Genomic DNA, 16,288 nt, shown 5'->3' with positions numbered 1-16,288 from the left:
ACTACAGGCACGTGCCACCACACCCGGCTAATTTTTTGTATTTTTAGTAGAGACAGGGTTTCACCGTGTTAGCCAGGATGGTCTTGATTTCCTGACCTCATGATCCGCCCGCCTCGGCCTCCCAAAGTGCTGGGATTACAGGCATGAGCCACCGTGCCCGGCCAAAAATAGTTTAAAATTAAACAATACAGTGTTCATTTATGCTTGAAATTCCAGTCTTCAACCAAGCTTGTGACCACCAGCATTGACATTTTTGCCATCCAGGAGAGCTGACAGTGTCAGTTTGATACCTGGCTTTAGGGTCTGAGTGTATCCTAAACCTCTCAGGCTGGAGTTGTTCACTTTAGCTGAGAAGCAGGCTTCGGGGTCGATCTGATACTTGGCTGCTATTCCGAAGCTAGTGTTACTGTTTCCTGCTGTCCAGGTGAGATTGACAGTAGTCTCCAACTTGTTCACCTTCTGGTAAATGGAGCTGCCAGACTGTCCTATCATTCACTTTAGTGTGAAGCTAGAATTCATCAGTCTTGTAGCCAACTGCACTGTTGCTCTGGGTCACTCGGGACTTTGCATTCTCAAAATTCATCTGGTAGCTGGCCAGCCAGCCCTCGTAACCCAGCACCAGAGCACCCTGGATTGAGGGCCCAGCAATGTCAAAATCCATGTCTCAGCCCAGGTTAATGTGCTCCTGCTTGTACCCTGTCTTGATTTTAGCATTTTTTCCCCAGTGTTAGGTGAGAAGGATGAATTGAAAGTCACCTTCAGTTCATGTGAAAGCTGATCTTCCACAGTAACCTCAGTGCCTGGTGTGTTGTCAGTGTTCTATTTCTCTGTAAATGTCAGGCCATATTCAGTCCATCTGTACTTGGTTTCCAGACGGCCTGTCACTTTGGTGGTCTCACTGTTGGCTGAGCCTGAGCTTGTAAATTCCAATCCATTCTTCTCTTTTGTTTTCAAATCAAGTTCTATTAAGCCAAATCCATAGCCCTTGGTGAAGACATCCCTGGCAGATTTTCCAAGATCTCTTACATGGGTGGCCCAGCCATCTTTTCAGAGGTGGCGGCAGCAGGCTCAGAGGCAGCTATGGCAGGGGCTGTGGTGCGGAGGCAGATTTCTCTCATGCTCTTTTTGTGATCATGAGTTCTCACGAGATCTGATAGTTTAAAAGTGTGTAGCACTTCCCTCTCTTGCTTGCTCTTTCTCCTGCCACAATGTGAAGATTTACTTGCTTCTCCTTCATCCTTCCACCATGATTGTAAGTTTCCTGAGGCCTCCCTTCCATGCTTCATGTACAGCCTGTGGAACTGTGAGTCAATTAAACCTCTTTTTTTCATGAATTACCCAGTATCAGGTAGTTCTTTGTAGCAGGGTCCCCTGAAACAATCAGGAAGAAAAGAACATGGTAAGGAAGACGTATAGGGTAAATGTAGTAGGCATCGCTGTTCTACATGAATTTTCTAAACTTGTTGATGGCGGAAGCAAAGATTATCGTATGATCTGATGTGGATTTGAATGTATATAGAGGAAATACTTAGGAAAATTATGTTTTTAAACAGAAAGAGTAAGGGGATGTAATGGGAGGTAAGTTCTGTACAATTATTCAAACTGGTAAAATGGGCCAGGTGTGGTGGCTTATCCTCTAATGCCAGCACTTTGTGAGGCTGAGGCAGGAGGATTGCTCAAGCTCAGGAGTTTGAAACCAGCCTGGGCAACATAGTAACACCCCGTCTCTAAAAAAAAAAAAAAAATTAGCCAGATGTGGTGATGCACACCTGGTCCCAGCAACTTGGGAGGCTGAGGTTGGAGGATTGCTGTAGACTGGGAGATTGAGGCTATAGTGAGCCATGATCATGCTGCTGCTCTCCAGCCTAGGTGTCAGAGTGAGACCCTGCCTCAAAAAAACAACAAAATAGCAAACTGGTAAAATGATGACACCAGTAAATTATGATAAGCTCTATGTATGTAATGTAGCACCGAGAGCAACCACTTAAAAAGCTATACAATGGCTGGGCATGGTGGCTCACACCTGTAATCCCAGCACTTTGGGAGGCCAAGGCAGGGGGATCACCTGAGGTCAGGAGTTCAAGACCAGCCTGGCCAACATGACGAAACCCCATCTCTACTAAAAATACAAAAATTAGCCGGGTGTGGTGGCGGGGGCCTGTAATCCTGGCTACTCAGGACGCTGAGGCATAAGAATTGCGTGAACTCGGGAGGAGGAGGATGCAGTGAGCCGAGATCGTGCCATTGCACTCCAGCCTGAGCAACAGAATGATACTGTCTCCAAAAAAAAAAAAAGCAAAAAGCTATACAATGAAATACACTAAGAAACACTGTAGGCAAATCAAGACAGAACTATAAAAAAGTTTGAGTAACCCATGAGAAAGTTGTAAAGAAAACAAAGAGGCAAAAAGCCCAGAGAACAAACAGAAATAAAACTTAAATGGCAGACATTCCAACCAATAAGAACAGAATACATATTCTTTTCATGTGCCTTTGGAAACATAGACGAAGATAGACATATCTTGAGCCATAAACCAACATAAAGCAAAAATTTCTTTTGTTAAAACATTTTTTTCTAATTTAAATCATGTAATGTCGGTCATATCAATAGGCTAAAGAAGAAAATTAATTATTTTATCAGTTAATGCAATAGGAGTTTGGCAGAATTCAACAACCATTTGTAAACAAAACTGTCAGTACAATAGGAACAGAGGAGAATCTTCTAAAAATCTACAGCTAACATTCTTTTTAGAATTTTGGTAATACGTAACACAAAATTGACTGTTTTATAACCTTTTACAATTCAGTGGCATTAAGTACATTCACCATGTTGTGCAACCATCACCACTTTCCAGAATTTTTTCATTATCCCACATAGAAATTGTGTATCCATTAAACAATAACTCCTCATTCCCACTCCCCCCAGTCCCTGGTAACCTCTGTTTTACTTTGTCTGTATGAATTTGCCTATTTTCGGTACCTCACATAAGTGGAATCATACAATATTTGTCCTTTTGTGACTGGCTTATGTCACTTGGCATATTTTCAAGGCTTATCTCTTAAAAGCATCCATCAGAATGTCCCTCCTTTTGAAGGCTGAAAAATGCTCCATTGTATGTATATACCACATTTTCTTTATTCATTCATTTTCATTCATTCACATTTTCTTTATTCATTCAGTTGATAAACATTCAGGTTGTTTCCAGCTGTTGTGAACAGTACTGCTATGAACATCGGTGTACAAGTGTCTGTCTGAGTCCCTGCTTTCAGTTTTTGGGGGTATATTCCTAGGAATGGAATTGTTGGATCAGATGGTAATTACATGTTTAATTTTTTGAGGAACTGCCAAACCGTTTTTCAGAGAAACTGTATCGTCTTACATTCCCATTGGCAATGTGCAAGTTTCCAATTTCTCCACACCCTACAAAAATATGTTTTTCTTTTTTCTGGTAGTGGTTATCCTGTTTGTGGAACAGTATTTATTTTTTATTTAATTTATTTTTAATTAAAACTTTTGTTAAACATCTACTCTTGATTCTGGTCTATGGAACGGTATTCTTTTTTTTTTTTTTTTTGAGATGGAGTTTTGCTCTGTTGCCCAGGCTGCAGTGTAGTGGCGTAATCTCGGCTCACTGCAACCTCTGCCTCTCAGGTTCAAGCAATTCTCTGCTTCAGCCTCCCAAGTAGCTGGGACTACAGGAGCGCACCACCACACCCAGCTAAGTTTTGTATTTTTAATAGAGATGGTGTTTCACCATCTTGGCCAGGCCGGTCTTGAACTCCTGACCTCGCGATCCACCCGCCTTGGCCTCTCAAAGTGCTGGGATTACAGATGTGAGCCACTGCATCTGGCCAGGACAGTATTCTTAATGGTGAAAGATTAAATGCTTTCCTTCCACAATTGGGAACAAACCAAGGTTATCTCTGTTCTTACCACGCTCATTCAGCATAGCCCTGGAAGTTCTAACCACATTAGCAAAGACATGAAACTGTTCCTATTTGCAGAGGACATGATTGTCTATGTAGAAAATCTCAAGGAATGAAGGGAAAAAAAACTTTTAAAGCTAAGTAAGTTTAGTCCAGTTGCCATGTAGAAGATAAAACAGACAAACAGTTGTATCATATGTCATAGCATGAACATACGGTCACTGAAGTTAAAATACAATACCATTAAAATTACTAAAAAAAGAAGAAAGCTGAAGAAATTCTTAGGTGTAAATCTAACAAAACGTGTAGGGTCTGTTTGCAGAAAATCAGAAAATGTTGATGAAATAAATCATAGACTGTCTAAACAAATGGAGAGACATACTGTGTTTATGAATTTGAAGATCCAACATAGTAGAGATGTAAGTTCTCACCAAATTGATATACAGGTTTAATGGGAATCCTATCAAAATTTCAGCAAGGGCTTTTACAAGATTATTGTAAAATTTGCATAGAAAGGCACAGGCACAGGCTGTTTTAAAATAGCTAAATCAACTTCTAACATGAAGAATAAAGTGAGAGGAATTGGTTTACCCGATTTCAAGTCCTGCTGTGTAGCCGCGATAATCAAACTTGTGCGTTCGATCAGTACAACAGAGAGCCCAGAAAGAGAACCAGCATCAGTGTATGGAGGGGATTAATAGTCTTGAACATATGGAACCAGGTTTCAGGTTCAAAGCAGGATCTATAAATCTCACTTGGGTGCTCTAGGACTGCTTTCTTTTTGCCTTGACTATGGTTAGTGGCTTAAGTTGGTTAGTGGGCGCGGCTGGCTGTTGAGTGAGCAGGGATGTGTTTGTGTTACAGGCATTGATGGCCTTCCGGGATGTGGCTGTGGCCTTCACCCAGAAGGAGTGGAAGCTATTGAGTTCTGCTCAGAGGACCCTGTACAGGGAGGTGATGCTGGAGAACTACAGCCATCTGGTCTCCCTGGGTAAGACTGGCCTGTTTAAGGTTTCAGATTCTGCTTGTGGGCATTTTAATCTCTTACGTAGCAGCTGCCATGCCTCTGACTCAGAAAGAAAAACAGTTTTATCCCCTATTCCCCCAGAGAATGCCTGACTTTAGTAGAGCAGTTTTATGTGTGCGTGTGTGTGTGTGCGTGCTGTGAGCGTGTGTCTGACACTGCATTTCAGGCCTGTTTACCTTGGCTGGGCTCCTCCTCTAAGATTATCTTCCTTCAAAAGGAGGAATATTTTTATTGACTCAAGCACAGGGTAGAATCAACATATTGCTTTTAGGTCTAGGATCCCCTCCCTGTATTCATCCTGTCTCAGCATTCATTGTTTACTCCACCCCCCGCACTTCCCTATCACCTTCTGGGTTTATTGCATTCCTGGGTTGGCTCTGAGTTCTGAGATAGCCTCTTAAACCACTAACTCAAGATCACCTTGTGGTTTTTTTTTTTTTTTTTTCTGTGAGTAGGAATTGCATTTTCCAAACCAAAACTCATCGAACAGCTGGAGCAAGGGAACGAAACTTGGAGAGAGGAGAACGAACATCTTCTGGACCTTTGTCCAGGTGAGTGGGGAACCCTGGGCAGGCGAGGGTGCAGGGCAGTGAGGAGCTCAGCAGGTAAGGAAGGAGGGGCTGTTTTTGAAGTGCTAGGAGGAAGTTCTTCTTCTTCAGGCCTCCTAGGCCGCTGGTAAAGGCTGCATGGCACTGCCTGCCTTCCACACTGTGTGCCTCCCCCCAGGAGAGGGCACCCCTGGCATTCCATCTCCTTCCTCCATCAGGGAGCCTCACTCCTCACTTGGCTTCCTGTCTCGAGCACATTCAGGATTTCTCCATTCTTGGGCTCATGTGGTTGGCGTGATCTTCAAAACAGTACCTGTCCTTTGAGACTAAGTCCTCTGCCCCTGTTTTTTTTTTTTTTTTTTGAGACAGAGTCTTGCTCTGTCACCCAGGCTGGAGTGCAATGGCAGGATCTCAGCTCACTGCAACCTCCACCTCCTGGGTTCAAGCGATTCTTCTGCCCCAGCTTCCTGAGTAGCTGGGACTACAGGTGCCCACCATCATGCCCAGCTAAATTTTTTTGTATTTTTAGTAGAGATGGGGTTTTACCATATTGGTCAGGCTGGTCTCGAACTCCTGAGCTCAGGCAATCCATCTGCTTTGGCCTCCCAAAGTGTTGGGATTACAGGCGTGAGCCACCGCGCCCAGCCAGTTTCTATTCTTAACCTGGTAGGTTTTTTGTGCATCATTTCTATTCTGTAAATTCTCATAACTCTGTTTCTTTTATCATAGATTATTTAAGATCATAGCAAGGTGTGAAAACCTGTACAATGAGTAGGGTTGGGGCAGCCGTATAGCCTAAGAGATAGCATGTTATAAAGCCAGGTAATAGCCCCATACTTTTCCTGATTGTGTCCTGTTCCTCCGCCTCTGTTTTCTGAGTTAGCATTCCATGACTGCCTTTATCCTTTTATTCCATCCGATGGGTTCTTCATTCATATAGGGTGTTGTTTTGCATGTCTGTAAACTTCTCTGCACATAATATTATTAAGTTGTTTCCAACCTTTTGACTATGAAATAATCTTGCTCTGTATTCATGTATGCCTCCTTGGGAACACGTGCAAGAGTTTCTCTTAAGATATATACCAGCTGGGTTTGGTGGCTCACGCCTGTAATCCCAGCACTTTGGGAGGCTGAGGCAGGTGGATCACAAGGTCAGGAGTTCGAGACCAGCCTGGCCAACATGGTGAAACCCCATCTCTACTAAAAATTGAAAAGTTAGCCGGGCATGGTGGTGCATGCCTGTAATCCCAGCTACTCAGGAGGCTGAGGTAGGAGAATTTCTTGAATCTGGGAGGCGGATGTTGCAGTGAGCTGAGATTGCGCCATTGCACTCCAGCCTGGTTGACAGAGCGAGACTCCATCTCACAAAGAAAGAAAGAAAAAAAAAAGATATATACCTAGGTGTGTAGTAGCTAGTTCATAGACATGCATAGCCTCGACTTACATAAGTTATGCTAACTTGTGTTCTCAAGTAGGCATGGCAGCTTATGCTCCCAGCAGGAGTCTATGAGAATTCTTGTTGCACATCCTCACCAATATTTGGGATTGTCAGACCTCATGTTTTATCCATCTATTCAGCTGGAAGTGAAATCTCAGACGGGTTTTTAAGTTGCTTACTAGTGAGCATGAGCATCTTTTCGTATGTTGCTTGGCCCTTCCTGGTTCCCCATCTGTGATTTGACCATTCAAGGTATTTGCCTACTTTTCAGTGGGTTTATTCTTTTGGTTATTGATTTGTAGAAATCCCAAATTATGGAAACATTTAGGTCTTTAGTCTAACTAGAATTAATTTTATATGAATGCTGGGAGATAGAAATTAATTTTTGCCTGCTTTATCTTCTTGTTTATTTTCATGGTTTCTTGGCATTTTATTTTTGTTTTGTTTTTTGCTTTTAAATATAACTATATAGCTGGTGTTACACTATGTAGCAACTGAGTGCTTTTGTCTTTCTAAAAAAATTTCATTATATGAAAATGGGCTGGGCACAGTGGCTCACGCCTATAATCCCAGACTTTGGGAGGCTGAGGTGGGTTGAGGTGGCCTCACCTGAGGCCAGGAGTTTGAGACTAGCCTGGCCAACATGGCGAAATCCTGTCTCTACTAAAAACACGAAAATTAGCCGAGCCTGGTGGCGCATGCCTGTAATACCAGCTACTCAGATGGCTGAGGAGTGAGAATCGCTTGAACCTGGGAGGCGAAGGTTGCAATGAACTGAGATCACACCACTGTACTCCAGCCTAAGCTACAGAGTGAGACTCTGTCTCAAAAAAAAAAGTAAAATAATGATAAAAATGTTATTAAGATACAGTAACTAAGGTATAAGATGTGTTTTTAAGGTATAATAAACTACACTTATTTAGGTGTAAAATTTGGTTAGTTTTGGTATATGTATACATGCATGAAACCACTGCCACAACTAAAGTAACAAGCATGTCTGTCATCCTTGAAAGTTTTCTTTTGCCTCACTGTAATCCTACCTCCCACTCCTTCTTGTCCTCCCCTGTACCTGGGCAACCGCTGATCAGCTTTCTATAATTACAGATTTGTCTGCATTTTCTAGAATTTGTATAACTGGATTATACAACTGGTTTCTTCACTCAGCATAATTATTTTGAATTTTATCTATGATGTGTGTATCAATAGTTTATTAATTTTTATTGCTGAGTATTCCTTTATATGGCTAGGTCACATTTTAATACTGACCTATGGAAAGATATTTGGGTTTTCATTTTTGACAAATATAAATAAAGCTGTTTTAAGCATACAAGTTTTCGTGTGAATATAATGCTTTCATTTCTTTTGAATAAATACCTGGGACTGGAATGGCTGGGTTGTATGATGATGGATACAATCTATATTTAACTTTTGAAGAAACTCACAAACTGCTTTCCAAAGTGGCTGCACCTTTTCGCATTCCCACGGCAGCGCAGTGTATGAGAGCTCCGGGTGTTCCGTATCTGTCGAAACTTGGCTTGGTTATTGTATTAATTTCAGACGTTCTTATAGCTGTGTAGTGAGTGGCATCTTACTGTGGTTTTGACATTTTCTTAACGACTGATGACGTTGAGTGTCTTCATGCACTTATTTGCCATCTTATATCTTCTTTAGAGAAGTGTGTTTTCACATCTTTTGCCCATTTAAAAATGTGGTTTCTTGTTTTTGTATTATTGAGTTTGAGAGTTCTTCGGATATTCTATATAGAAGTCTATTATCAGATACATGATTTACAAACATTTTTTCTGTGGTTTACTTTTTATAATCTTACTAGTGCCTTTCAAAGAGAAATTTTTAACTGGGATGAAATCCAGTTTTCAATTTTTTCTCTTATGAATTACAGTTTTGGTAGTATATTTAAGAAATTTTAGTCTAAACTAAGGTCAAAAAGGTTCTCATTTTTTTCTTTTAGTAATTTTATAATTTTTAATTACATTTAGGTCTATACGCCTATTTTGAGTAAATATAAAAATGTACATAAATTCAGGCCTCCCCTTTTTTAGGGGAGGAAGGGCATACAAATATCCAATTTTTCCAGCACCATTTATTGAAAAGACTACCCTTTCTTTACTGAATTTCCTATGTACTTTTGTGGAAAATCAGTTGACCATATATGATAGGTCTATACCTGGACTTTATATTTTTTTCTACTCCTCTGTTAGTGTCTCTATGCCAATACCGCAGTTTTGATTACTGTAGGTTTATTAGGTCTTGAACTCACTGTAAATCCTCCATCTTCTTTGGGAAGCTGAGGCAGGCGGATCACAAGCTCAGGAGTTCAAGACTAGTCTGGCCAGCATAGTGAAACCCCATCTCTACTAAAAATACAAAAAAAATTACTTGAGTGTGGTGGTGTGCTCCTCTAATCGCAGCTACTTGGGAGGCTGAGGCAGGAGAATCGTGTGAACTCGGGTGGCAGAGGTTGCAGTGAGCCGAGATTGCACTATTGCACTCCAACTCAGGCAAAGTGCGACGAGACTCCATCTCAGAATAAAATAAAATATCCTCCATCTTTGCTTTTTTTTTTTGCAAGTTCTTTTCGTTATTTTTTTTTTTTCATATGAATTTTAGAATCAGCTTGTCAGTTTTTATCAAAAATGCCTGCTGAGATTTGGATTGGGATCGAGTTGAATCTGTATCAATTTGTGGAGAACTTACATGTAAATAATACTGTGTCTTACCGTACGTGAACACAGTGTGGCTCTCCATTTACATAAGACTTCTTTCATTTTTGTCGGCATTGTTTTATCATTTCTAGTATACAGGCCTTACATATCTCTTGTCAGATTTGCCCCTAAATATTGTATTTTTTTATGCTATTTTTAAGTGTCAATTTTCAGTTGTTTATTGATGGTACATAGAAATAAAATGGATTTATGTGTAGTGATTTTTGCATGCTGTAATCTTGCAAAACTCACATCTTTTTCCACTGGAATATTTTAATACGAAGGACCTTCTCTGTATTCCAGATGGACTGTGAATGGCAATCCCTAAAGCTGCTTAAGTTCACTCTTGCAGATATGATCTTACTGACTCTAATCAACGATACAAGGAGTTTTTCTTAGGAATAGTATGGTCAAAAATAAGAAATACATATTTTGTGACTAAAAATAGTTAACAAATGGAATAACATATAAATCAGTATTCTATTTATAATCGTCTGCCTTGAACCAAGGGTCTTCTGTTAAATAGTTTAATTCCATTAAATTCTTCACTTCTGTTCTGATAGGGCACTCAAAACCCTGATTCAGTTTCTTGCTATGGGTTGCTACTTGTGGGGTACATTTCTGATCAAGGCTCTTAAAAATTTGTTCCAGGGGCTGGGTGCGGTGGCTCACGCCTGTAATCCCAGCACTTTGGGAGGCCAAGGTGGGCGGATCACTTGAGGTCAGGAGTTTGAGACCAACCTGGCGAACATCGTGAGACCCTATTACTACTAAAAATACAAAAAATTAGCCAGGCGTGGTGGGTGCGCCTGTAATCCCAGCTTCTCGGGAGACTGTGGTGGGAGAATTGCTTGAACCCAGGAGGTGGAGGTTGCAGTGAGCTGAGATAGCGCCACTACACTCCAGCCTGGGTGACAGAGTGAGACTCTGTCTCAAAAAAAGAACTTAGTCCATAATTACCTAGGAGTTATGGTATCAACTTATGGAAGCTGAGAGCACTGCCAATTTCCAGAGCGTTTAATTTATACCATCATGGGAATTAGTATTATCTCCAATTGGCAGCCTATTTAAACCTAGAAACAAAATTTTTTGAAAAAGTCAATTTGTATAGTTTTAACAGTTTTGGATAAGAATATGCTTAAGCCAAAATATGTATAATCCCTGAAACATCTTTATGCTAATAAGTCATCTATTACTAACCTTCAAACGCTGAACTTCTCCTTAATTCGCCAGATTTTTAAAAAATCCTGGATTGTTGAGCAAAACAGTGTACGCAGTGTTGTGCAATGCTATTCGGGGAATATACTTGGCCGCAGTCTGCCCAGAGGCTAGAGGATAGCACCCTCGTTTGCCAGGAGGGCAGCATCAGGGATTCCTCTTCTTCAAGAGGACTTCAGAGTGTCCATGCAGCAGTTCAGGAGACAACTCACATCAGGCTGCTATGGAAGCTCCCTGGCCTAAAGCCTGTTCCACACAGGAACCAGTATCTCTTGCTGCAGCTTATCTGATTCGTGGGTGCCCCTTACTTGAGTCGCCACAGTCAAGGAAGCCCAAAATATGGCTCCCGTTCAGATGTTTAGATCTTATTTATAGCATCTTCAGGATCGTAATCAGTCGGTTACTTACCGCAGCTCAGACACCAAGTTCTTGGCTCTTGCATAAACAGCAGGCCAAACAAATGTTTCTCAGGCAAGGTTTCATAGGCGTGAGCTGGAGCAAAAGTAAGAGAGCAGCGCCCAAGAAAGGAAAATCAATGTGTAAGTCTACTTGCAGCAGTTTATAGAGCTGAAGCTGCCTGTGATGCTTTTTTGAACTTTCTGGTTTGGCTGATAGGACTAATTTGTAGTGTAGGTTTTCTGTGCTGCAATAGAGCATGTAATGTGCCCTTGTGGGTTGGAAGATAGGTCTTTGTTGTGAACCTCTGAAGAAAACTGCTGGGCAGGTATTGCAATCCACAGGCACCTGTGGTGATTCTGACCGAGACTTTCTCTCTAGCAGAGCCTAGGACAGAATTCCAGCCCAGTCTTCCCCACCTGGTGGCCTTTTCTAGCTCACAGCTCCTCAGACCATATGCACTAAGTGGTCATCCCACACAGATCTTCCCAAGCTCATCTGCAGGAAGTGACTTCCAACTAGAAGCTCCAAGATGCTCTAGTGAAAAAGGAGAAAGTGGAGAGACAGAAGGCCCCGACACCTCATTAAGAAAGAGGCCAAGCAGAATTTCTAGGACATTCTTCAGCCCACATCAAGGTGACCCAGTAGAATGGTTGGAAGGGAACACACAAGGAGGAATAGACCTTCGCCTGGCCCAGAGGATGAGTCCTGGCGGGTCAGACACAATGTTGAAGGGAGTAGACACCTCAGAATCTGGAGCAGTCATACGTGGAAACTATAGACTGGGACTTAGCAAAAAGTCAAGCCTGTTCAGCCACCAGAAGCATCATGTGTGCCCTGAATGTGGGAGAGGCTTTTGCCAGAGATCAGACCTTATCAAGCACCAGAGGACACACACCGGGGAGAAGCCATACCTATGTCCAGAGTGTGGGCGTCAGTTTAGCCAAAAGGCCTCCCTCTCCATACACCAGAGGAAGCACTCGGGGGAGAAGCCGTATGTGTGCAGGGAATGTGGGCGACACTTCAGGTATACATCCTCCCTCACTAATCACAAGAGGATTCACTCCGGGGAGAGGCCCTTTGTATGTCAGGAGTGTGGGCGAGGCTTTCGCCAGAAGATAGCCCTCATTCTACACCAGAGGACACACTTGGAGGAGAAGCCGTTTGTGTGTCCCGAGTGTGGGAGAGGCTTTTGCCAGAAGGCATCCCTCCTGCAGCACCAGAGCTCACACACAGGCGAGAGGCCCTTCCTGTGCCTCGAGTGTGGGCGTGGCTTCAGGCAGCAGTCACTCCTCCTTAGTCACCAGGTCACACACTCAGGGGAGAAGCCTTATGTCTGTGCCGAGTGTGGGCACAGCTTTCGCCAGAAGGTCACTCTCATCAGGCACCAGAGGACACACACAGGGGAGAAGCCTTACCTGTGCCCCCAGTGTGGGCGGGGTTTCAGCCAGAAGGTCACCCTTATTGGACACCAGAGGACACACACAGGGGAGAAGCCCTACCTGTGCCCTGATTGTGGGCGTGGCTTTGGTCAGAAGGTCACCCTCATCAGACACCAGAGGACACACACCGGGGAGAAGCCTTATCTGTGCCCCGAGTGTGGGCGCGCCTTTGGCTTTAAGTCGCTCCTCACCCGACACCAGAGGACACACTCAGAGGAGGAGCTTTATGTTGACAGGGTGTGTGGGCAAGGACTTGGCCAGAAGTCACAGCTTATCTCTGACCAAAGGACACACTCGGGAGAAAAGCCCTGCGTCTGCGATGAATGTGGGCGCGGCTTCGGCTTTAAGTCTGCCCTCATCCGGCATCAGCGGACCCATTCTGGGGAGAAGCCGTATGTCTGCAGGGAGTGTGGACGTGGCTTTAGCCAGAAGTCTCACTTGCATAGACATAGGAGGACCAAGTCTGGTCATCAGCTCCTACCCCAAGAGATCTTCTGACCTTTCCTTTCCTCGTGAGTGTGAAGCTGGCAGAAATCACTAGTAAATGCTTCACTTTCCTGAAATGGGATGGAAAAAGAAAATGTTGCTTTCTTTCATTGATCATGAGATAGTTGAATTTTGGTTTACCTTCTATATTCACAGTTTGTCTTGGCTTGCTAGGGATTCCATAACAAAGTACCCCAGGTTGGGTGACTTTAACAACAGAACTCTATTTTCATATTTATGGAGGCAGGAAGTCCCAGATGAAGGTATTGGTAGGTTTGGCTGCTGCTAAAGCCTCTCTGCTTGGCTTGCGGATGGCTGCTTTCTGGCCACATCCTCACGAGGCCTTTTTTCTGTGTGTATACTTTCCTGGTGTGGCTTCCTCCTCTTGTGGGGATACCAGTCATTCTGGATAGAGCCACAGCCATATGGCCTCATTTAACCTTCATAACCTTCTTAAAGGCCCTATCTCCAGACACAGTCACACTACAGGGTTGGGACTTCAACATGAATTCTTGGGAAACCCAATTTAGTCTATAACACTCCACTACCAAAGTTCAGGTCCTTCAAACATACAAAATACATTCACAGAATCCCAACAGTCCCAAAATTCTTTACCCATTTCAACTTCAACTCTAGATCCAAAATCTCATTTAAATATCATCTAAACCAAGCGTGAATGAGACTTTAGGTACAATTCATCCTTAGGCAAAATTCTCCAGCTGTGATCCTGTGAAAGCAGACAGATTATCTGCTTCCAAAATATTATACAATGGTGGGACAAGCAGAGGCTGAACTCCCCATTCCAAAGGAGAGACATGAGAAAGAAATGAAGAATGATGGATCCTCAGCAAGTCTCAAACCTGGCAAGGCAACTTCCATTAGATTTTAAGTTTTGAGAATAATCCCCTTTGGCTCAGTGCTCTGCCCTGTGGGCCAGCTGGATTTTGGTACTGTGATAGGGATGCTTTGTAACCTAAAATGTGGAAGTGGCTTGGAACTGGGTTCTTGGTAGAAAGAAGCTACAAGTTTTTTGAGGCACATGTTAGGAAAAGCCTGGATGACCTTTAAAACACTGCAGCCCTACTTTTTGGGCTCACGGGAGCTGCAATGTCGCTTTCTTGGCCCTGGGTAGTGGCTCCTGGCCCACTGAAATTGAGAAGGAGACACACTTGCCCTCTAGCCCTGTGCTCTCTGGACCCATTAGAACCCTTGAGAATCACATTCTTCCCTTTTCTTGTACCTTCCTGTAGAATCCCAGAAGTCCAACAGCCTGCCTTCATTTGTCCTGTGTCTTTCTGTATTCAGTTCAAGCTGGCAGCGTTTCTGGTGAGATGGTTAACTGGTTCCATTCAGACCTATACCAATCTCTTTATCACATGGTTGTCCAGCCACACCCTAGTGTTCTTTCGAGAACATACTTTCTCATTTTTTGTAATGCGGACAGGCTGAGAATTTTCCAAATCTTTAAGTACTGGTTCTTTTTTGCTTAACAGTTCCTTCAATTTATCTTTCTCCTTTCACATTTTACTATAAGCAGCAAGGAGAAGACAGGCTCCACTTGCATCACTTTGTGTAGAAATATCACCTGAATATTCTGCACTGCCTCACTCACAACTTCTATACTCCATAAAACACTAGAATGCAATTTGGGCAAGTCCTTTGCAAGGATTCCAGTTTCCCGTTACCCATTCCTCATTTCTGTCTGAGACCTCACCACAATCACCTTAAAGGAAAAAAAAAGAACAAATTTTGTAGATACGGGTTTTTGCTATGTTGCTTAGGCTGGTCTCATACACCTGGCCTCAAATGATCCTCCTGCTTTGCCCTCTCAAAGTGTGAGCCACCACACCCAGCCCAGAACCTTTAACATCTACATTCCTACCAACAGTGTTTTAAAGGTCATCCAGGCTTTTCCTAACATGTGCCTCAAAACTCTTGTAGCTTCTTTCTACCAAGAACCCAGTTCCAAGCCACTTCCACATTTTAGGTTACAAAGCATCCCTATCACAGTACCAAAATCTGTATTAATTTGCTAGGGCTAACATAAGAAAACAACAGACTGGGTGCCTTAAACAATAGAACATTTAGCTTCTCACAGGTCAGGAAACTGGAAGTCCTAGAATGGGGTGTTGACAGGTTTGGTTTCTACTAAGGCCTCTCTCCTTGGCCTGCAGATGGCTGCCTTCCCTCTGTGGTGTCACATAGCTTATTCTTTGTACACACACTTTCCTGATGTCTCTCGTTAAAAGGACACCAGTGATAGTGGATTAGGGCAACACCCTAAAGACCTCATTTTAACCTTAATTACAACTTTAAATGTCCTGTATGCAAAAACAGTTACATTGGGGATTAGGGCTTCAACATATGAATTGCGGTGGGGAGGGACACAATTTAGTCCATAACACTCTGACTTCTGGACTTCCAAAATTCGTGTCTAGCCATGAGCACCTGCCACAGAGTGCTCTCCTGACCATTCCTTTCCTTTCTCCATAAGTGTGAAGATGGCAGAAACCAATAATAGATGTTCCACTTTCCTGATATGGAATGGAGAAAAAAGAGTTGCTTTCCTTCATTGATCATGAGATAGTTGGTTTATGCTTTACTTTCTGCACAGCAGTCCTTTGTATTTTATGGTCTTTTGTTTTAATAAACTGCTTCTCTACAAAGCTGCATACCTGGCTATGTACCTCATTCACTGATACTTGTAGGAGAACCCAAAGGCATTCAACCTCTTCGGAGACATGGAGGAATTACTCTGCATATTTATTCTAGACTACTGTCCTATGGGACGGGGATATTACGGTATTCAACCTCACCTCTTCCTAAGTCTTCCAGTGTCTGTGAGGAGAGATGCTGGCCACAAGCTCAACTTCCCCGACTCCAGATTGAAGGTCATGTATTCACATCCCTGTCATGTTAGCTATGCCTGCGTGCCAGTGATCCAGACCGTCAGCCACAACTTTCCTTAAAACTCCAGTCAGGAGCTAAGACTCTGGGCCGGGCGCGGTGGCTCAAGCCTGTAATCCCAGCACTCTGGGAGGCCGAGACGGGCGGATCACGAGGTCAGGAGATCGAGACCATCC

General features: G+C 43.1%; 1 protein-coding gene and 1 pseudogene across 6 annotated transcripts in view; one reads left to right on the top strand and one right to left on the bottom strand.

Annotated features, from left to right (window-relative positions):
* Nucleotides 1-15,877, top strand: part of ZNF169 (zinc finger protein 169) — a 46,161-nt gene extending 30,284 nt beyond the window's left edge. For 4 of the 6 annotated variants that reach the window (XM_017949292.3, XM_017949294.3, XM_031654033.1 and 1 more), the window contains 3 exons: nt 4,792-4,918; nt 5,410-5,505; nt 11,659-15,877. In XM_017949292.3, coding sequence (XP_017804781.3) covers nt 4,792-4,918; nt 5,410-5,505; nt 11,659-13,217 — 1,782 coding nt within the window. In that variant the 3' untranslated portion in view covers nt 13,218-15,877. The remainder of the gene's footprint in view (nt 1-4,791; nt 4,919-5,409; nt 5,506-11,658) is intronic. The other 2 variants (XM_017949296.3, XM_003912000.5) reach the window with 1 other exon arrangement.
* Nucleotides 90-3,525, bottom strand: LOC103878540 (annotated as a pseudogene).
* Nucleotides 15,878-16,288: the final 411 nt, after the last annotated feature.

This window comes from Papio anubis, chromosome 13, assembly GCF_008728515.1.
Source record: "Papio anubis isolate 15944 chromosome 13, Panubis1.0, whole genome shotgun sequence".
Taxonomy (NCBI): Eukaryota; Metazoa; Chordata; class Mammalia; order Primates; family Cercopithecidae; genus Papio; species Papio anubis.
The sequence above is the reverse complement of the archived record's forward strand: the minus strand, read 5'-3'. Positions and strand labels throughout refer to the sequence as shown.